This window comes from Saccopteryx bilineata, chromosome 5, assembly GCF_036850765.1.
Source record: "Saccopteryx bilineata isolate mSacBil1 chromosome 5, mSacBil1_pri_phased_curated, whole genome shotgun sequence".
Taxonomy (NCBI): Eukaryota; Metazoa; Chordata; class Mammalia; order Chiroptera; family Emballonuridae; genus Saccopteryx; species Saccopteryx bilineata.
The window spans coordinates 78194932-78218053 of NC_089494.1; the positions used below are offsets into that span (position 1 = coordinate 78194932).

General features: G+C 39.6%; 1 protein-coding gene across 10 annotated transcripts in view; it reads left to right on the top strand.

Moving 5' to 3' along the window:
- Window positions 1-23122, top strand: part of WDSUB1 (WD repeat, sterile alpha motif and U-box domain containing 1) — a 95340-nt gene that overhangs the window by 8631 nt on the left and 63587 nt on the right. For all 10 annotated transcript variants that reach the window (XM_066279523.1, XM_066279524.1, XM_066279525.1 and 7 more), the window contains 2 exons: window positions 3965-4057; window positions 10541-10634. In XM_066279523.1, the coding sequence (XP_066135620.1) occupies window positions 3965-4057; window positions 10541-10634 (187 nt within the window). The remainder of the gene's footprint in view (window positions 1-3964; window positions 4058-10540; window positions 10635-23122) is intronic.

Here is a 23122-nt window from a genome sequence, read left to right on the forward strand (position 1 = left end):
TGTATAAGAATACCTATTGTACCCTGGCCGGTTGGCTCAGCGGTAGAGCGTCGGCCTAGCGTGCGGAGGACCCGGGTTCGATTCCCAGCCAGGGCACACAGGAGAAGCACCCATTTGCTTCTCCACCCCTCCGCCGCGCTTTCCTCTCTGTCTCTCTCTTCCCCTCCCGCAGCCAAGGCTCCATTGGAGCAAACATGGCCCGGGCGCTGGGGATGGCTCTGTGGCCTCTGCCCCAGGTGCTAGAGTGGCTCTGGTCGCAACATGGCGACGCCCAGGATGGGCAGAGCATCGCCCCCTGGTGGGCAGAGCATCGCCCCATGGTGGGCATGCCGGGTGGATCCCGGTCGGGCGCATGCGGGAGTCTGTCTGACTGTCTCTCCCTGTTTCCAGCTTCAGAAAAAATGGAAAAAAAAAAAAAAAAGAATACCTATTGTAAAGCCAGTAGCCACTGCCACCATCACAGCCGCCTGGCCCGTGCAGGTTTGCATTTGATTAGGACAGACAGTAATGAAACAATGGAGCCAAGAACTGGTGGGCCATTAGCTTTAATCCTAGCTTGCACTCTGTGGGAGAGTAATACACACAGTGGGAAAACACTTCCCTTTCCATTCAGGGCTCCCAAAGCCACTGACTTATCCAAGTTTCCGAGAATCAAAGGTTTCTACCTCACCAGTCTTATTCACCTCTGTTCCCCATCTCCTTCTCTCTGCACAAACTGGCTTCTCCTTCAGCACTCTGCCATCTTGGCTGCTTCTCTCCTCTATGTGGCCTTTCTCTGCTCTCCTCTAGCATGGGCTACTCTGCCCCATTTTATAGTGTAGAAATCAAAATCTTTAATCCAATATACAAATAAGGAAGTCTCTGATACAAAGTCACTTATCTGAGGTATAATGGGATTCCTCATGAGAGCGCACTACCCCACATCATGCAGTGGTCAAGGATGTGGGGAAAAGCTTAGTCTTAAAACTAAGCCTTAGGCTATAACGACCCTGCTTGCTTATAGCCTACCCCCCACACCCAATGCAAACTATAAGCAAGCAAACATATATATCATATTTACAAACTTATTTGACCAACACCTATATACCACAAAATCCCGTGATATAGCAAAAAATTCGTGATACAAAATTTGATATATACAATTTAAAAATCCGCAATACAGTGAGGCCATGAAAAGTGAACCACAATATGGCGAGGGACAACTGTATATGGTTTTGTGCCGTTCTTTTGTTTGTTTGTTTTTGTATTTTTCTGAAGTTGGAAATGGCGAAGCAGTCAGACAGACTCCCACATGTGCCCAACTGGGGTCCACCCGGCATGCCCACCAGGGGGCGATGCTCTGCCCATCTGGGGCGTTGCTCTGTTGCAACCAGAGCCATTCTAGCACCTGAGGCAGAGGCCATAGAGCCATCCCCAGTGCCCGGGGCCAACTTTGCTCCAATGGAGCCTTGGCTGCGGGAGGGGAAGAGAGAGACAGAGAGGAAGGAGAGGGACAGGGGTGGAGAAGCAGATGGGTGCCTCTCCTGTGTGCCCTGGCCAGGAATTGAACCTGGGACTCCTGCATGCCAGGCCGATGCTCTACCACTGAGCCAACCGGCCAGGGCAGTTTTGTGCAGTTTTATTCTAAGACCATCTTGCAAGAGATAAGAACATTTCTTTCATTTCTATGTGACCTCCTCCAAATCTTACATGCACTCAGTGACTCTGAGTTATATAAATGTAGGGAGATTTAAGTTTCCTTTTTGATTCTAAGTTATCAGAAATAGATTTTCAATTAAAATACCATCATTATGTTAATATTGGGGATTGGCAGCAGGTGGGGCCTGGAAAGTTTCATTAAACCAGGCATAGAATTCTAGGTGAGATTCTAAAATAAGTGTGAAACCCACATCCTTTGCCTGCCTTTAGGGTGTATTACAAAGTATATTTCTCAATATATATTGAGAAATATAATTCTAATCTGTCTCTTTGGTTTCTTTAGCTCAATTTCTGTTAAAATAGATGTTACCCTTGTGTAAATTTCCTGAAACAGGTAGATTTATTCTTTAAAGTGGATTATTATAGGTATTGTGGGAATTACTATATTTTCTTAAAAGGCAAAGTAGGCCATTTAAATTTGTTGCTGTTTAAGTGATATTTCTTAGTATCAGTAAATACTTATAGCATATTGGTTCTTCTGTCTTTGTGATATTCTGCTGAAATAAGGTAAAAGAATCTCATATGTGCCTGAGGATAAATGATCAGTTCTCTCCAGTTTTTAAATGATAAAGAAAACTTTATAATTTTCTTATTGCAATTTAAATATTTTTCTTAAGAAAAATATAATTTTAAATATTGTATTTTGATATTGAGCATAGGCACATTTTAAGTTCCATAGTTTTCCATTGTCCTAGGTGAATTCTCACTATTTAAACTTCAGAATTAACTTCAAAAGATCTATTTAGTCAATGAAAAATATTAGTTTTCCTAACTGAGTCTAGTACTTAAATATTTTGCTATTGCCATTTACTGAGTAAAATGCTTTTTTTAAAAGAAAATTATTATCAGGAATTGTTTATATTCATCATGCTCTTGCTCAGAAAGAATGCCTTTTGGCTAAACCTATACAGTACTATTAAAGACCAAAATGCTATTGAAATGTGGAAGTCCCCGAGACTTATAAAAACTTTCAATAAGAAGGAAGTTAATTCATTGTTATGTTAATAAAGTATATGTTCTTTCAACAAGACAGAGTGCATAGCAGAAAAGTTTGTATACGCAGGTATATAAAATATTTTATTTAAATACTGAATTGTTACAAAACCAGGCTGTAATCTTAAGACAGATGTTAGGTTTCCTAATTGTGTCTTACTGCACAAGTGCTAAAATTTTTTGATGAAACTGCATCTGTGGTATTAAGTGAGCTCATATAAAATTGACTTGATGATATCAATATTTACATCATCTATCAGTATTTAGGAACTTATCTCGTGGATATATGATAATAACACCTGAAATTACTCAAATAAGCGTAAAAACTAGTAGGGGGATTTTGGGGAACCAAATCTAATTGATTATATTCCATTATTTGTGTAATATTTTCCACCAAATCAAATGAACTGACTTGATATTATTTTGGATTTATATATAATTCCAGCATTTGTCTTTATTAAATCAAATGTGGGAAAATATCTCATTATTATTTCATATGAATTATCGACTAAGCTTTTTTTTATTTTTATTTTTATTAACAGGACAGAGAGAGAGTCAGAGAGAGGGATAGATGGGGTCAGACAGACAGGAACGGAGAGAGATGAGAAGCATCAATCATCAGTTTTTCGTTGCAACACCTAGTTGTTCATTGATTGCTTTCTCATATGTGCGGGCCTTCAGCAGACCGAGTAATCCCTTGCTCGAGCCAGAGACCATGGGTCCTAGCTGGTGAGCTTTGCTCAAACCAGATGAGCCTGCACTCAAGCTGGCGACCTTGGGGTCTCGAGCCTGGGTCCTCCGCATCCCAGTCTGATGCTCTATCCGTTGTGCCACCGCCTGGTCAGGCTTGACTAAGCTTTTAGGAAATGGATAGATCCTTTAAAAAATTGTTAAGTTGGGAATAATTAAGCATTTAACATTTGTATCATAACTGACATTTTTTCCTAATTTCTCTATCAGTGCTAACCTCACAGACTCTAAAATTGGGTTGGAGGATGCCCTAGGCTTAGTGACTAACTATTGGCCCTTGCAGCCTTCTGTTATAGTATTAGTGGAAGCTAACTAATAAGATATTTTGTTTTAACGACTTTGGGGGAGAAAGTTATAATCCTTTATGTACCTAGTTTAAAAGAAGCAAGGTAGTAGTAATTTATATTGTTTGTAAATATGGTTTAAATGAATAGCATTAACATCTTACTGTAAGAAATGGAATATTTTTTAGTTTATATGTTTTATTCTTGTGTATTTATTTTTGACAAATTTAAAATTTTAGGTGGAGAACAAGGCTTCCAGTTTTTTCGATTGGCATCATGTGGTCAAGATTGCCAGATCAAAATTTGGGTTGTTTCTTTTAGCCATACCTTAGGTATGTATTCAACTAGGAGTTTTCTAAAATTATTTGTGATCTTGATAAAATTTCTATTTTAATTAATTTTCTTACCTAAGGTTCTCTGGATATCTAAAAGTTATTAAAATATTTTAAGAACTTTTAATCAGGTTAATACATACACATGATTTAAAAATTTTTTGCTCACTGCTGATTGTGACCTCAGCACCACCACATGCAGAGGTAACTGCACTTTGCATTTTATTTGTTTTCATTCCTTTGGTGGTTTCACAGCATCTATAAATATTGTTTGTTCTACCATATTGTAAATTTATTCATTGTTATTAATTGTTTTTTGTCAGCATGTGAGTGTTTTCCTCATGCATTGTACTTACTCCTTCAGATGACTCTTTAGTCAAGAAACTGAAGTCATTCAATTTTGGAATACAATTTTCCTTTATGTTGTTTCTTAAGAATTTCTTCTCTACTTGGTCTCTTTGTGTAACTTGCATTAATTGTGCTGGATCGTCTGACATGATTTTCGATTGGCATCATGTGGTCAAGATTGCCAGATCAAAATTTGGGTTGTTTCTTTTAGCCATACCTTAGGTATGTATTTAACTAGTAGTTTTCTAAAATTATTTGTGATCTTGATAAAATTTCTATTTTAATTTTTCTTACCTAAGGTACTCTTTATTCCTCTCACATTTATCTTTTTATCTTCTTTCTGTTTTATGGAAAAAAATTTCAGCTTTATCTTTTAACCTTCTTTTGAATTTTTTCATCTCATTCATCCCATTGTCAATTTCTAAAAGCTCATCTTCTGTTTCTTTTCACGGTGTCCTCCTCTGAGTTTATGAATACAAGATCCTCTCAGAACTCTCAAGATACCAAATTAGAGGCTTTTGTTTTGTTTTTAAGTTCCTTCTGTTTCCAGATTATCTTTGTTTGCTCTTGGGCTGTTTTTCTGTTTGTTAATGTTTGTTTTGTTTACCCTGATTTTTCTCTGTCATGTCCTTACCTAAATCAAATGTCTGGTGATCCTTAGCATTCATTTACATTGAAGAAGTAGACAGTGGTAAGATTTTTAGAAGCTCTCTGCACATGATGGTTGGTTGTAGCTGGCTTCCCTTTAGTATAAGGATGTGGGTTGTTGGCCCTTCCTGGGGGAGGTGGTTGGGGATTTAGAGAATTTGGGTGCTCTGTCTTCTGGAACTGCCCTGGAACTCCCCTGGCAGTATTTCCTTAGAAATGTTTGTCTGGTCTGACAATGGCACGGTAGATAGAGCATCGGCCTGGGACTCTGAAGACCCAGGTTCAAAACCCAGAGAATGCCAGCTTGAGCACAGGCTCATCTGGCTTGAGAGTGAGTTCACCAGCTTGAGCCGCAAGGTCACCAGCTTGAGTGTGGGATCATACACATGACCCCATGGTCGCTGGCTTGAGCAAGGGGTCACTGGCTCATCTGGAGCTCCTCCACCCAGCCTTCCACCCATCAAGCCACATATGAGAAAGCAATTAATGAACAACTAAGGTGCTGCAACTCAAGTTGATGCTTCTTATCTCTCTCCCTTCCTGTCTGTCTATCCATCCATCCCTCTCTCTCTCACACGCACATTCTTGCTCTCGCTAAAAAATAAATAAAAAATGTTTGGAAAGAAGCATCAGGCTTTTGAGCAACATAACATGGTAGAGTCAGGGAGGGATTGGAGGAAGACATTGAGTGTTTCATAAAAAACTTTTAGTTACGGCCCTGGCCCGTTGTCTCAGTGGTAGAGTATTGGCCCAGCATGTGGATGTCCTGGATTTGATTCCTGGCCAGGGAACACAGGAGAAGCGCTCATCTGCTTCTCCATCCTTCCCCCTCTCCTTTCTCTCTATCTCTCTCTTCCCCTCCCGCAGCTAAAGCTCCACTGGAGCAAAGTTTGCCCAGGAGCTGAGGAAGGCTCTGTGGTATCTGCCTCAGGCACAGAATGGCTCTAGTTGCAAAGGAGCAGTGGCCCAGATGGGCAGAGCATCACCGCCTGGTGGGCATGCTCAGTGGATCCCAGTCGGGCGCATGCAGGAGTCTCTCTCTCTGCCTCCCTGCTTCTCACTTCAGAAAAATACAAAAACAGAAAGAGAGTTTTAGTTACTTTTTTCATTTCTAGGTCTATATTTGTGTCATTTTGACTTTCCTTTCCCCAGGTGTTAACAGTACCAAGTCCTACGGGGTTTCCTAGAGCAGATTAGTCTTCTCTTGGCATTCTAGCTGTTTGTTACTCCTCTAACCTTTCAAAAGCATCAGTTAATTTGCTTTCTTCTTTCCTAAAATTGGTTTCAGTTTCTGGTTTGTTGAAGCCTCCTTTCTGTTCTTTTCATTAATATGAGTTTATATCTTTATTAATTCTTTTGTTATTTTAATGGGAACCTTAAATATATAGTCAATTGGCTATCTTGCTTCAGATGCCTAATAATATTCTTATTTTATTATCAAATAAGCTTCAGTTATATCACAGACTTAACTATTGTCAAAGATTAACAAAGTGGGACACTAGTTAAAGTGGTAAGGACAGAGTTTAACCAGTAATATTCTATTGCAATAGGGAAAAGAGTTCTGCTCAACTTCAGCTTATACAGAGGTGACTGGGCATTTTAAAGGAACAATGAGGGAATAAGATGATTCTTTATAGAATCAAGGAAGTGAAAAAAATACAGAAAGCAGGAAGATCGGGGTTTGGTCCATGTGAAAGTCATCTGGGTTTGCTAATTGGGGCTTACGGAAGTTAGGCTCCTATCTTCCTGCAGAACCTGGAAGTCAAGAGCCCTATCCTCAAGTACTAGCTGAAACAAATAATAGAATTTTTTTGTTGACAGCCTTGAGTTTTCTCAGGCAGACACCTTAAGGGGCTAGAGTCATCCTGGGATGCAGCCTTGACCTCTTAGAAGCTATGTTCAAGTCTTATAGGACTAATGGAGAAGAGGGTTCAGAAGGGCCTGGCAGTTTGGTCAAGGAGAGTCTCTGTCTTTATCATAGTCTATAGAGAAGGGGCCTATTATCAGGAAATAGATGCATTTCTTTTTGTGGAAATTTAGTCAATTCATTGCATATTAGGTTACACTTCTAATGTATTAAATTGCTGATGAGTATAAGAATTCCTTAACTTCTCTGGTCTACCCTACCATTGCCTTCTACTCCTATCAAAGTAAAATTCTTAAAAGAAACCATGAATACAGTCATGTATTGTACATAGATGTTCAAAACACAATATATTTTTATTTTTATTTTATTTATTTTAAAAACATAATATATTTTTAGGCCCTGGCCAGTTGGCTCAGCGGTAGAGCGTCGGCCTAGCGTGCGGAGGACCCGGGTTCGATTCCCGGCCAGGGCACACAGGAGAAGCGCCCATTTGCTTCTCCACCCCTCCGCCGCGCTTTCCTCTCTGTCTCTCTCTTCCCCTCCCGCAGCCAAGGCTCCATTGGAGCAAACATGGCCCGGGCGCTGGGGATGCCTCTGTGGCCTCTGCCTCAGGCGCTAGAGTGGCTCTGGTCGCAACATGGCGACGCCCAGGATGGGCAGAGCATCGCCCCCTGGTGGGCAGAGCGTCGCCCCATGGTGGGCGTGCCGGGTGGATCCCGGTCGGGCGCATGCGGGAGTCTGTCTGACTGTCTCTCCCTGTTTCCAGCTTCAGAAAAAAAAACGAAAAAAAAAAAAAGAAAAAAAAAAACAAAAACATAATATATTTTTAGTAAAATTGTCCAAAAGTAAAGCTTTTCATACATTGCTGACTTTTTTTTTTTTTTTTTTTTTCATTTTTTCTGAAGCTGGAAACGGGGAGAGACAGTCAGACAGACTCCCGCATGCGCCCGACCGGGATCCACCCGGCACGCCCACCAGGGCGACGCTCTGCCCACCAGGGGGCGATAATCTGCCCATCCTGGGCGTCGCCATGTTGCGACCAGAGCCACTCCAGCGCCTGGGGCAGAGGCCACAGAGCCATCCCCAGCGCCCGGGCCATCTTTGCTCCAATGGAGCCTTGGCTGCGGGAGGGGAAGAGAGAGACAGAGAGGAAAGCGCGGCGGAGGGGTGGAGAAGCAAATGGGCGCTTCTCCTGTGTGCCCTGGCCGGGAATCGAACCCGGGTCCTCCGCACGCTAGGCCGACGCTCTACCGCTGAGCCAACCGGCCAGGGCCCATTGCTGACTTTTAAAAAACGTATATAACAGGCCTAACCAGTGGTGGCACAGTGAATAAAGCATTGACCCAGAATGCTGAGTTCGCAGGTTCAAAGCTCCAAGGTCACTGCCTCTGAGCTTGGGCTCATCAGTACGGGGTCACTGGCTTTAGATGGGGATCATCCATAGAATCCCAGATCGTCAGCTTGAGCCCAAAGGTCACTGGTTCAGCCCTGGTCAAAGCACATACAAAAAGCAATCAACGTGCATCTTAAGTGAAAGCAACTATAAGTTGGTGCTTCTCACTCGCTCTCCTCCCTTGGAAGCAATAAGTGCACAACTAAAGTGAAAGTAACTAGGAGTTGATGCTTCTCACCTTCTTTCTCCCTTTCTGTCTCTCAAAAAAAGAAAACCCAACAAAAAACTTATGTAACAGCTTATAAACATGCTGTTAAAACCCTTTTATAAAGCATTTATTATCATTTGTACCTAATTTTAATTGCTCATATGTAGGGAGGAGTAGATAGATATATGGATGGATCTTATATTTGAGAACATAACCTTATGTTCATATACAAGTTTTTAGATCTTCATTTCATTGGCAACTTAATGTTTTTGCTTTGATTGATTATTCCTACTTACTGATCTGTATTTTCATATAGTGCTTTTTAAAATTTTTTTTATTTTTAGAGAGAAATGAGGGGAGAGAGAGAGAAGAGAGCGGAAGCATCAACTCGTAGTTGCTTCACTTTAGTTGCCTATTGATTGCTTCTAGTATGTGCCTTGATTTGGGGTGGGGGGCTCAAGCCAAGCCAGCGACTCTTTGCTCAAGCCAATGACCTTGGACTTTAAGACAGTGACCCCACACTCAAGTAGGCATCCTTGGGGTTTTAAACTGGGGACCTCAGTGTCCCAGGTCAGCACTCTATCCATTGTGCCACCACCAGTCAGGCCACACAGTGATTTTAATGCCCACATCTGTTCAGATAAAAATATATGCTTTTCTATTTTGAATAAAAATAAAATACATATTTAATAAATAAATAAATATATATATATTTTTTTCTGCTTGTTGACACTTGCTGTAATGACCTTTTTGTTTAATGCTTGTCATATTAAGATCATTAACACTTATAAAAGTCCTTATTAGGTCTGGGAAAATGTAAATTTTACTTAGTTTTTTGTCCCCCAGGCCAGTTTCTTCTTAATCATAATTTTTATAGGTTGACACTAAAATATATTGAATTCCTTTGGTTTACCTTTAAAATAGTTGTGATTTTTTTTTCAAGTGCTTACAGAAAGCATAAAAAGGATTTTAGTGTTACCATACTTGGTAGGAGTGTTATAAGATAATTGGAGTTATAAGCTATATAAATTTTTATGAGATGAGAAAATATTTAAAAAAGTATAGGTATTACATTCTTTTTAGGCATTTGGGCAATTGGTATATGTATATTAACTAAAATAACATTTTAAAATTCAATACCAAGATTGTAATATAGTTTAAAATTTTATATATATATATATTTTTAATTTATTTATTCATTTTATAGAGGAGAGGGAGAGACAGAGAGAGAAGGGGGGGAGGAGCTGGAAGCATCAACTCCCATATGTGCCTTGACCAGGCAAGCCCAGGGTTTCGAACTGGCGACCTCAGCATTTCCAGGTCGACTCTTTATCCACTGCGCCACCACAGGTCAGGCTAAAATTTTATATATTTTTTAAATTTGGTAATTATAGTCTGACCAGGCAGTGGTGCAGTGGATAGAGCATCAGACTGGGACACAGACGACCTAGGTTCGAAACTCCGAGATCACCTTTTTGAGTGCGGGCTCATCCGGCTTGATCACAGGGTCACTGGCTTGAGCATGGGATCATAAACATGACCTTGTGGTAGCTGGCTTGAGCCCAGGGTCGCTGGCTTGAGTAAGGGGTCACTTGCTCTGCTGTAGCCTCCCAGATCCCCCCATCCCCCGTCAAGGCACATATGAGAAAGCAATCAGTGAACAACTATCAATAAGATGCCACAATGAAGAATTGATGCTTCTCATCTCTCTCCCTTCCTGTCTGTTTGTCCCGGTTTCTCTCTCTGACTCTGTCTCTGTCAAAAAAATAAATAAAAATTCGTAATTATAGCACTTCCCTGTCTAGCTTTTGATATGCACGTTATTTTCTTTACTCATAACTGAACTTTGAAATCACTTAATCACACTACATTGCAATACCTGAGTTGCATGAGGATTTTTTCATTTGTGTACTTTAGGTACTCAAAGATTAATTGAATAAATAAGTGTAATAGCTTTGACTGAAGGATGAATTCTAAGCAAGGTCAGCTTGCTAATTTTTCTCACTTTATTGTTTGCAGGTCTTGAATTAAAATATGAAAGTGCACTGAGTGGGCACCATGCTCCTGTACTGGCTTGTACTTTTTCTCATAATGGGCAGATGCTAGTCTCGGGGTAAGCTATTTAGTTTAATTTCCTTAAACCATTTTGATATGAAAGAGAACAGACATACAGAAAAGTACATAAAATGTAAGAAAATAGCTGATAAATTACTGTGATACAATTCTGTGACCATGACTCAGGTCAAAAAATGGGATATTGCTGGTTTTAAACTGATTTAAAACAATATGAATTATTTTCTGTCTGGGGCATCCTTTACTCAACATTATGTTTGTGACATTCATTCGTACTTCTGCATATATCTGTGGTTTACTGAGTTTCATTGCTGTGTAACATTCCGTTGCATGTATATACTATTTATTCATATTAATGTTGATGAGCATATAGATTATATCCAGTTCGAGAGCATTCCAATAATTCTATGAATATATCTGTATCTCCTGATGTACATGTTCATGTGTTTCTGTAGGATATATACTTAGGAATGGAATTGAAGGGTCATAGAATTTGCAACTTTTGTGGGTAATACCAATGGTTTTCCAAGTGTTTGAATATTCTGATAGCACTGTTATTTCATATGCTAGCCTATACTTGGTAGTGCAGGTCTTTTTAATTTTGGCTATTCTGATTGGTGTGAAGTGTTACCTTACTATGGCTTTAATTTGCATTTCCCTGAAACAATGAGGTTAGAACCTTTTCAGAATTTTATTGGGTATATGTATTTTTGTCCTTTATAAAATGCCTGTTTGAGTTCAAAGAAAAAAGGGCCCATTTTTCTTACTGATTATCTTTTTGTTATTGATTTGTTGTTAAATATATATTTTTCTGTATTTATTTCTATATATGAGCCACTTATTGATTATATGTGTTGCAAATATCTTTTTCTACCCTGTACATTTGCCTTTTTACAGTTTATAATTTTATTAGTTTCTTTATGTTCTGAAAGTATTTGAAGATAGTTTCCTGTATTGTCTTCTAAAACATTCTTTGTTGTCCCTTCCTCAAATTTGATTTCTGCTTATAATGTGTGATAGGAATCCTGTTTGATTTCTTTCAGTATGAGTGTCCAGTTGTCCAGCACTGGATATTGAAAAACCCACTTTGATAATGCTTACCTTGTCAGAAATCATTGACCACATATGTATGGTCTCAACCTGCTATTCTATTCTGTTTTTCTGTTTGTCTATTCTTGCTCTAATACTGTTCTGTCTTTCTAAGGCTTCATATTTTGGTTATTCCTGGCTTCTGATACTTCATATAAATTTTAGAATTAGTTTGTCAAATTGCCTTCAATTCCCCCTTCTGCACACACCCATTTGGATTTTGACTAGGATTATATTGAGTGTGATAAATAGGGGGGAGAATTAATATTTTTATGACATTGAGTCTTCTAGTAGATGAAAATGGAATGTTTCTCCATTTATTTGTCTTTATCTCTTTTAATAATTGTCTTCTATGTAGACATTTTCCTCCTCTTTAATTAGATTTATTTCTAGCTACATAATTTTTTTTGTTGCTATTATAAAAGATGTGTCTAATACAGAGAAAAATATATGGAAAGACAATGGGTTTATCCCCTAATTTTAGATTTTTTAAAATCAGATGTTAATAATGATGGTTTTTGTCTCTTCTAATTCTTATACCTTACATATCTACTGTACCTTGCTGAACTGGCTAACACTACCAATATAATAGAAATAATGATAAAGCCATTGATTGGTGTCTGAGTCCTCATTGCAAAAAGAAAGCTTTCATTATTATTATTTTTTTTTTTCTGAAGCTGGAAACGGGGGAGTCAGACAGACTCCCGCATGCGCCCGACCGGGATCCACCCGGCACGCCCACCAGGGGCGTCGCTCTGCCCACCAGGGGGCGATGCTCTGCCCCTCTGGGGCATCGCCCTGCCGCGACCAGAGCCACTCTAGCGCCTGGGGCAGAGGCCAAGGAGCCATCCCCAGTGCCCGGGCCACCCCCGCTCCAATGGAGCCCTGGCTGCAGGAGGGGAAGAGAGAGACAGAGAGGAAGGAGGGGGAGGTGGAGAAGCAAATAGGCGCCTCTCCTATGTGCCCTGGCCGGGAACCGAACCCGGGTCCCCTGCATGCCAGGCCGACGCTCTACCGCTGAGCCAACCGGCCAGGGCAAGAAAGCTTTCATTATTAAGTATGATCACTGTAGGCTTTTGGGACATGAGCTTTATTAGTTCTTCTATTCGTTCTGGTTTGTAAGAATTCTCTTATGAATAGGTGTTATATTTTATCAAATGATGATAAGCAGTGAATGAACAACTAAAGTGAAGCAACTACGAGTTGATGCTTCTCATTTCTCTCCTCTCTCTCTCCTTTCCTGTCTTTCTCTCCTTTTCTGTCCTTTTTTGTTTAAAAAAATTATTTTCCTGCATCTTTTGAAATGATTATATTTTTCTCTTTTATTATATTAGTGTGGTAAATTGTATCAGTTTTTCAAATGTTAAACTAACCTTGCTTTTAAAATAAATACAAGTTAGAACATTATTTTTGTGTATTGATATACAAGAAGTCAGTTTTATTCTTTTACTCCTTTAGTTGTAATTCATTTTTTCCTGCTACTGGCTCACAAAATTTTCTCTGTGGATTTCTACTTTTACTAGATGTATCTAGATTTGAGCTTTTTATTTAGTTTGTTTGGAGTTTACTGAACTTCTTAAATATGTAGACTGATTATTTCATCAGTTTAGGGGAAATTCTTATTCATCATCTCTTTAAATATTGCCTTTTTCTCCTTTAATTCTGGGACTTCAGTTTAATGCAAATTATCCTTTCTTACTGTAAACTTTGTCTCTTACTTTCTCTTCTGTAATTTTCATTCTTATATTTCTTGTGCTTTATTCTGAATGGCTTCCTTTTACTGATTCTCTCTTTACTGTATCTTATATGCTATTATAAACTGGTCAGTTCACAAGTGTTTAATTTTGGCTATTTTATATTTTGGTTCTAGAATTTCTATTTGGCTATTTTTTGCAAGTCTATTATATCACTTTTGATTTCCGTTTTCTGTTGAAAATTTTTTTCTCTTTATTATTAATTTTAATGGGGTGACATTGATTACTTGGGGTACATAGATTCAGAGAAAACATCTCCAGGTTATTTTGACATTCGATTATGTTGTATACCCATCACCTAAAGTCAAATTGTCTTCTGTCACCTTTTATCTGGTTTCCTTTGTGCCCTTCCCCTCCTCCTCCCCCTTCCCCCTCCTCCCTCCCCCCCTCCCATAACCACCACACTCTTATCCATGTCCCTGAGTCTCATTTTTATGTCCCACCTATGTATGGAATCATATAGTTCTTAGTTTTTTCTGATTTACTTATTTCACTCAGTATATAATGTTATCAAGGTCCATCCATGTTGTTGTAAACGATCCGATGTCATCATTTCTTATGGCTGAGTAGTATTCCATAGTATATATTTACCAAAGCTTTTTTATCCATTCATCTGTTGAAGGGCTTTTTGGTTGTTTCCATGTCTTTCTGTTGAAAATTTTAATCTTGTTTCCTTTTTCTTTAGAGAGAGAGAGAGAAACAGACAGACAGACAGGAAAGAGAGATGAGAAGCATCAACTCATAGTTGAGATACTTTAGTTGTTCATTGGTTGCTTCTCATACATGCCTTGACCAAGGGGCACCAGCTGAGCCAGTGACCTTGGGTTTCAAGCCAGTGACCATGAGATCATGTCGATGGTCCCACATTCAAGCTGGCGACCCCGCACTCAAGCTGGTGAGCCTGTGCTCAAGCCAGCAACCTCAGGATTTTGAACCTGGGTCCCCAGTGCCCCAGGTGAACACTATCCACTGCGCTACCACCGGTTAGGCTTGATTTTTATTTTCCAAAGATATTTCTGTAAAGCAAATGCTTTGGGATACAATAGCATGGTTTAATTACTTTATAGTCTCTATATATTTTCTTTTTCCTGCTATTGGATTTTTTGAAATTTTCCTGTCTGATCTCATAGGCTATAGCAGTGGTCCCCAACCCCGGGTGGCATACCGGTACCGGTCTGTGGGCCATTTGGTACCAGTCTGCAGAGAAAGAATAAATAACTTACATTATTTCCGTTTCATTTATACTTAAGTCTGAATGATGTTTTATTTTTAAAAAATGATCAGATTCCCTCTGTTACATCCATCTAAGACTCACTCTTGATGCTTGTCTCAGTCACATGATACATTTATCTGTCCCACCAAAGGCCGGTCCGTGAAAATATTTTCTGAAATTAAACCGGTCTGTGGCCCAAAATATGTTGGGGACCACTGGGCTATACCATTTAGACCCATGTTCATGGCTTCATTTGGCTTTCATTCCAGCCAAGATATTCAGGCTCTTAACTTCCACTTAAAATGTTCTGGACAAAGCCTGATAGTTCTTTACCTCATATACTCCAGCCCTTGCCAAATAATCAGCCAAACAATTAGTTAATGTTATTATTTTAGATGACTCATCTCAAAAGATGAAAATAGTTTATTTATTATCAAAAAACATTTATAGTAATTCTCCTTTGCCCTAGAATTGAAATCATTGGAAAGTTTTTAAACAAAGTTGGACTTCCTTCTGCCTTGGGGGACATATTGTGCATTCTGCTCTTCAGTAGACAGATTGACAAAATGATTGTGTGAAATTCAGCAAGTATTTATGACCATCTTATTGTGCCCAGCTAGCTCTCTGCCAGGTGCAATAGGGCATACAAAATGGTGTATAAGGCAATGTTAGTGCCCTTAAAGATGTTTTATTTGTTTATCTAACTATTTATATATTTATTTATGCAACCTGGATAAGCTTTTATTCTCTCACACAACTCCAGCCAAGGAAACCCAGCAATGGGCAATCTGCAATTCTTCTTTTATTACTTCATTTTTATTTTTTAAAATTAAATTTATGGGTATGACAATGGCTAATAAGATTATATAGGTTTTAAGCATTCATTTCTATGATACATCTGTATATAGCATTGTGTGTCTACCACCTGAAGTCAGATCATCTCCCATTATCATGTATTTGGCCCCCTTACCCTTTATTACCCCCATTCTCCTCTGGTCACCACCCTACTGTTGTCTGGTCTGGGTTTCAGTTTTGTATTCCACGTATGAGTGAAATTATATGGTTCTTAGCTCTTTCTAACTATTTTACTTAGCAAGATATTCTCAGTGTTCATTCATGTTGTCACAGTGGCCGTATTTCATCTTTTCTTATGGCTGAGTAGTATTCCATAGTATATATGTACCACACTGAAGATGTTTTAATTCTCTCTCTTTTTTTTTTTTCTGAAGCTGGAAACGGAGAGAGACAGTCAGACAGACTCCCGCATGCGCCCAACCGGGATCCACCCGGCACGCCCACCAGGGGCGACGCTCTGCCCACCAGGGGGCGACACTCTGCCCCTCCGGGGTGCCGCTCTGTCGCGACCAGAGCCACTCTAGCGCCTGGGGCAGAGGCCAAGTGCCCCAGTGCCTGGGCCATCTTTGCTCCAATGGAGCCTTGGCTGTGGGAGGGGAAGAGAGAGACAGAGAGGAAGGAGGGGGTGGAGGTGGAGAAGCAAATGGGCGCTTCTCCTATGTGCCCTGGCCGGGAATCGAACCCGGGTCCCCCGCACGCCAGGCCGACGCTCTACCGCTGAGCCAACCGGCCAGGGCTTAATTCTCTTTTGATGGTTGATGTTCGTGATGATAACCTAATAACAAGATCCTGACATGTTCTTACTCTCTGAACCATGGGAGAAGTGTTAAATGATAATATAGTTTTGTGTTAAGTTCATTTTATACCTTTATAATTCCTTTTCATTTTGTATATATGTAAATCTTAACTGACATGTTAATGGAATGTACCCTTCCAGTCATTCTGGATACTTGAAGGTTTATGTTACTTAATGCTTTTTGTTGTATGATGTTGCTCTAGGTTATATTCAGACATTTTTCTGAATATTTTAAGTTTATTTGGATAAATATAGAGCAAGTGAATGAATCGGTAATGTTAAGTTGATGAACTATAAATATTTACTTTCTTAGGAAAATTAAGAGATGTGTTTAAGCTATACTTGAGTGGGTAAATGAGTTAATTGGTCAATAACAGATTCCATTTATGAGTTAAAGCCATTGGCAAGATGGATTGGATAGATATGAGAAAGAAAATAAAAAAGTGAGTAGGATAAAAGTATTGGGGGACAAAAAGGACATCCCACATCCCAAGAGGCTGGAAATTGAGTAGTTACAAGGTATGAAAAATACAAAGAGGAGTAAGGGGATTTGAAACTGGAAAAATAGGTTTTTAAAATTTTCATTCATTTGAGAGAAAGAGGAGAGAGAGAGAGAGAAAGAGAGAAGGGGGAGGAGGAGCAGGAAGCATGAACTCCCATATGTGCCTTGACCAGGCAACCCTACGGTTTTGAAGAGGGGATCTCATCATTCCAGGTTGATGCTTTACCTACTGTACCACCACAGGTCAGGGGATATAATTTTATATAATATATAGATTTAGGGTAACTATTGAAACTTTTAAAGTAATTATAATATTTAGTACCTAGCTTTAGGAGATGAGTGCTGAAAGTGAAGAAAATGAATTATAACAGGTTAGTCATTCTTATATTTTTAATTCTTAGGATTCTTTGATACTCTTAAAAGTTATTAAGGACCCCAACAAGCTTGGGTTTTACATGTCACTACTTATGAGAGATAAAACTGAAAAAATTCTAAAATATTTTAAATTAATTTTAAAACATTAATAATAGATTATAACATATCTTCTTAGGAAATATAAAACAGAACTAGAAAGCCTGGCGGTCATACGAAATGACCGCTGTTCTAGATATTATAAATTGTAATTAAAATGGTTTGTGCAAAGGTGTCTGCTAATTCAAACTGAATTACCCAGGGCAGGCGGCGAGGACGCCCCTTTGCTTAGTGCCCCATGGGGTTTCCCCCTTCTACTTGCTTAATTGCTTAAAGTAGAGTGCAATGAAGGAAACCACTGGCAGTACATTTCTTAAGAGCCACCGCTAGCTCAATAAATAAAGGTGATTTAAATATGTTTTATTCCTTTTTGCGTTTCGGTCAGCATTACTCTGTCGTTCTTTTGCATTTCTCTCCTGCCTTCAAGGGACTCATTTTGTCGAGACAGGCTTTTTTGTCTTGCATCTGAGGCAAGCCTTGTTTCTCTATGCTTATCAGTCTCATTTTGCCGAGAAAGACGCATTTGCTCTGCAACTGAAGCAAGCCTTGTCTTTCTCTGCTCAGTGGTTTCTTTTTGTCGAGAAAGCCGTTTTTGTGCAGCTTTAGCTCCTTTTCTCTCCTCTTCAGTGCTGTATTTTCTAGGAGGCATTCTTAAAAGAAATTACGTTAAGACGTAGTTTTTATGTAAAACAGATGATTGCCAATGCAAACAAATGTTCACCTTCCCCCTGACACGTTCAGTTTGCATTCAGCCTTAAATTGTTTCAAAAGCAGATGATTGCCAATGCAAACAAATGTTCACCTTCCCCCTGACCCGCTCAATTTGCGTTCAGCCGTGGCAACTTCAACCCATTGGCTAGTACAGTTACGTAAGCAACCAATAAGCTGTCGGCAACAGACAGACACTTAAGCCGCATATAATAAAGATATAGAGAAGAGTGGCATTGTTTTAGGTTTTTGAAAATCTCTTCAATATCTTGAATTAGCAAAAAATATATAGATTCTCATATCTGTGTCATACTTCCCTTTACTCTGAGAGCTGGGATGGCATCACCATTCATGGAGCAAAATATGAAGGACTTTTGCCCTTTCATCTTTTTTTTTTAATTTTATTTATTCATTTTTAGAGAGGAGAGAGAGAGGGAGAGAGAGAAACAGAGAGAGAGAAGGGGGGAGGAGCTGGAAGCATCAACTCCCATATGTGCCTTGACCAGGCAAGCCCAGGGTTTCGAACTGGCGACCTCAGCACTTCCAGGTTGACGCTTTATCCACTGCACCACCACAGGTCAGGCCCTTTCATCTTTTTCCATATTTCTCCACTTTTCTCCACATTTTTCCTCATTTCTCCACATTTCTCCTCTAGGAACTTTCTTTCAGCCCCTTAGAATTCGTCTTTTGTTGCACCCTACTTCTCTTGATTCAAGCAGGAAGAGTCGTCTTTATAATTCAAGTAGAGTTGCCATTTTCCATATACGTATTATCAGTTCTTCAGATTCCTTGGAAACCAGTTTTAAAATGTTCATCATTGTAGTAATTTTAAGAGTTCAATAAATAAGTCCCTCTTTTCTTCTTGAGTTGAAAACCAGTGTTACCCTAATAAAATCAATAAAAAAAAGAAAACAAGTGAGAAAAAAATACAGATCAGAGAGACTGGGTAACTAGATAATGTGACTGTAGAGCTGCCCCTGATTTGCTCACCTGTTTTGGGGCAGCATGGACTACTTTAGGCTTTCTCTGCAGGAACAGATCCGAAAAAAAATAAAAAAAAAGAGAAAATCTGGAAGGGGCTGAGCCAAATGGCCCATTGTCTTCTCCAAAACTTTTCAGTCATCTGTCATTTTTTTCCCTGCTAAGCTGGAGAGGGAGAAGAGAGGCCATAAATCTTATTCCAGATGGGATGGGAAGTAAGTGTCCCTCCTCTTCCCAACAAGATGCTCGTTTATTTTTTAGCCATTTTATAAATGTGGATGGCCCTGGCCTGATAAATCAGTTGGTTAGAGCATCGTCCTGATGTGCCAGCGTTGCCAGCTAGTTGCCTGATCAGGGTACATATAAGAATCAACCAGTGAGCCCTGGCCAGTTGGCTCAGCAGCAGAATGTTGGCCCGGCATGTGGACGTCCTGGGTTCAATTCCCGGTCAGGGCATCCAGAAGAAGAGCCCATCTGCTTCTCTATCCTTCCCCCTCTCCTTCTTCTCTCTCTCTTCCCCTCCCGCAACCGAGGCTCCATTGGAGCAAAGTTGGCTCCATGGCCTCCACTTCAGGTGCTTGAATGGCTCCGGCTGCAATGGAGTGATGCCCCAGATGGGCAGAGAATTGCCCCCTGATGGGCATGCTGGTTGGATCCTGGTTGGGCGCATGTGGAAGTCTGTCCAACTACCTCCCCACTTCTAACTTTGGAAAAATACAAAAATACACAAAAAAATCAACCAGTGAGTGCATAAAATGCATAAATAAGTGGAACAACAAATCGGTGTTTCTCTCCCTCTCTTTCTTAACCCCCTCATCCCCTATTTCCCACTCTCTCCCTCTCCTTCTCACTCTAAAATCAATAAATAAAAACACTTTTAAATACAGTGGTATCTTGAGAATTGAGTTTAATTAATTCTGTAACCAAGCTCGAAAGTCAGTCAACTCATATATCAAACAAATTTCTCCCATCTAAAATAACTGAAATAGATTTCATCTGTTCCAGCCCTGTGAAACATCCCAAACCATCCTAAATTATGAAAAAAAGACATGTTTAATTAAGAAGCACACATGTATAGTTTATCAATGCATAACAAAATATATGAAATAAAAGAAAAAAGTGTTATTTAGTACTGTATTCTTACCTTGGAGACAGACAAGTGCAGCTAACAGGTGAATGGCGGAGGAGGAGGAGGGAGGGAGGAAGGGATGCAGGCACTGTAGACACAAACTAAAACTGCACTTTCTTAACACTAAATGTAAACTAAAACTGCATTTTCTTTACTAAACAAATCTAAAACTGTGGCAGCTTCCCTAATCATGACTCGTATCTCGGAATTTCACTCGGATCTCGAACAAAAATACGGACCGAGTCGCAGCTCGTATCTTAAAAAATTCGCATGTTGGTCTGCTTGTATCTCAAGGTACCACTGTATGTGGATAATAGATCGTCAATAATTAGGATCATCATGAATAAATAAGTTGTCATGAATTAGGAGTGGCTTTAACAAACAATCTTCTCTTGCTCAGTAACAACTAGCATAAGAAGGCTTAAGACCACCTTTCCAAAATTCAAATCAACTTTACAACATTAACAATTCTGTTGGACAAGTTAGTTCATTTAGTAGTGGAAGAGTGCATGTTACAATTTGTATTATAGAGGGTTATTATTGCTTGATACTAGATGTCTTGTGAAAGTTTCAGTGAAATGTAAATACCCATACCATCTTCATTTTTTAGGCTAAAATATCAGGATGTGTGCCTATTATGAATCAGTTTTAATTTTAATATATTCTTGGGGGATGATGTTCTAGGAAGTGTAAAACCCAAAAACGTAGGATAGAGGATCACATAGAACTAAGTTTTAATCCCAGGCCTACCACTAAGTACCTGTGTGACCTTGAACAAGCTCTAGTTCTATAATTTTGTTCAGTGTCACTATTACAAATATTTTTTAATTTTTTTTTTTTTTTTGTATTTTTTCTGAAGCTGGAAACGGGGAGAGACAGTCAGACAGACTCCCACATGCGCCCAACCGGGATCCACCCGGCACGCCCACCAGGGGCTATGCTTTGCCCACCAGGGGGCGATGCTCTGCCCCTCCGGGGCGTTGCTTTGCCGCGACCAGAGCCACTCTAGCGCCTAGGGCAGAGGCCAAGGAGCCATCCCTAGCACCCGGGCCATCTTTGCTCCAATGGAGCCTCGGCTGCGGGAGGGGAAGAGAGAGACAGAGAGGAAGGGGGGGGGTGGAGAAGCAAATGGGCACTTCTCCTATGTGCCTTGGCCGGGAATCGAACCCGGGTCCCCCGCACGCCAGGCCGACGCTCTACCGCTGAGCCAACCGGCCAGGGCCTATTTTTAAAATTTATTTTTCTTTTTTGGGGGTATTTTTTTGAAGTGAGAAGTGGGGAAGCAGAAAGACTCCTGCATGTGCCCAACCTGGATCCACCCGCATGCCCACCAAGGAGCAATGCTCTGCTCATCTGGGGCGTTGCTCCGTTGCAATGGGAGTCATTCTAGCACCTGAGGTGGAGGCCATGGAGCCATCCTCAGCACCCAGGCCAACTTTGCTCAAATGGAGCTTTGGCTGTGGGAGGGGAAGAGAAAGATAGAGAGAAAGAAGAGGGAGAAGGGTGGAGAAGCAGATGGGTGCTTCTCCTGGGTGCCCTGACTGGGAACCGAACCCAGGACTTCCACACGGCAGACTGACGCTCTACCACTGAGCTAACCAGCCAGAGCTTAATTTATTTTTCAATTGCAGTTGACATATTAGTTTCAGATATACAACATAGTCATTAGATATTTATATATGTTACAAAGTGATCACCCCCATAAATCTAGAACCCATCTGACATGATGTTATTACAATGTTATTGAGTATATGTCCTATGCTGTACTTTATATACCTGTGACTATTATTATATCTGGAAACTTGTACTTCTTGTTCTCTTTACCTTTTTCACCCATTCTACCTGAACTCCCTCCCATATAGCAGTCATCAGTTTATTATGTATATCTATGAATTTGTTTTTGTTTTATTTGTTCATTTATTTTGTGTTTTATATTCCATTAATAAGTGAAATTATAAGATATTTGTCTTTTTCTGTCTGACTTATTTCACTTAGCATAATGCACTCAAGGTTCATCTATGTTGTTGCAATTGGCAAGATTTCATTCTTTTTTTAAGGCTGAATAACATTCCATTGTTTATAAGTTCCTCATCTTCTTTATTTATTCACCTATTGATGGACATTTAGGCTGCTTCCATATCTTGGCTATTGTAAATTATGCTACATTGAACATGCATGCAGTGCATTTATCTTTTTAAATTAATGTTTTGGATTTATTTTCGATAAATACCCAAAAGCAGGATTGCTGGGTCATATAGTAGTTCTATTTTTAGTTCTATTTTGAGGAATCTCTATACTGTTTTTCATAGTGACTGCAACAATTTAGAATCTTACCAACAATACATGAGGGTTTCCTTTTCTCCACATCCTCTCCAGTACTTGTTTGTTGATTAATTGATGATAATTGTTCTGAGGAGATAGCTCATTGTGGTTTTAATTTGCATTTGCCTGATTAGTGACGTTGAGCATCTTTTCTTGTCTGTTGGCCATTTGTATGTTCTTTTTGGAGGAACATCTGTTCAGATCCTCTGCCCATTTCTTAATCAAATTATTTGATTTTTGGTGTTGTTTTATGAATTCCTTATATATTTTGGCTATTAACCCCTTATTAGATATGTCTTTGGCAAATACTTCTTTCATTCAGTAGGTTGTTTTTTCCTTTTGTTGATGGTTTTCTCTGCTGTGCAAAAGCTTTTTACAATAGTTTGATGTAGTCCCATTTTTAATTTTTTTCTTTTGTTTCCCTTGCCTGAGGAGACACATCCAGAAACATATTGCTAAGAGTGATGTCAGAGTTTACTGCTTATGTTTTCTTCTGGAAGTTTTATGGTTTCAGGTCTTACAGTGCAGTCTCTAGGTTTATAAACTCTTTGAGTTTATTCTTGTAGTTGATATAAGAATGTGATCCAGTTTTATCCTTTGTGTGTGTGTGTGTGTGTGTGTGTGTGTGTGTGACAGAGACTGAGGGAGACAGAGAGACAGATGGGACAGACAGACAGGAAGGGAGAGAGATGAGAAGCATCCTTTCTT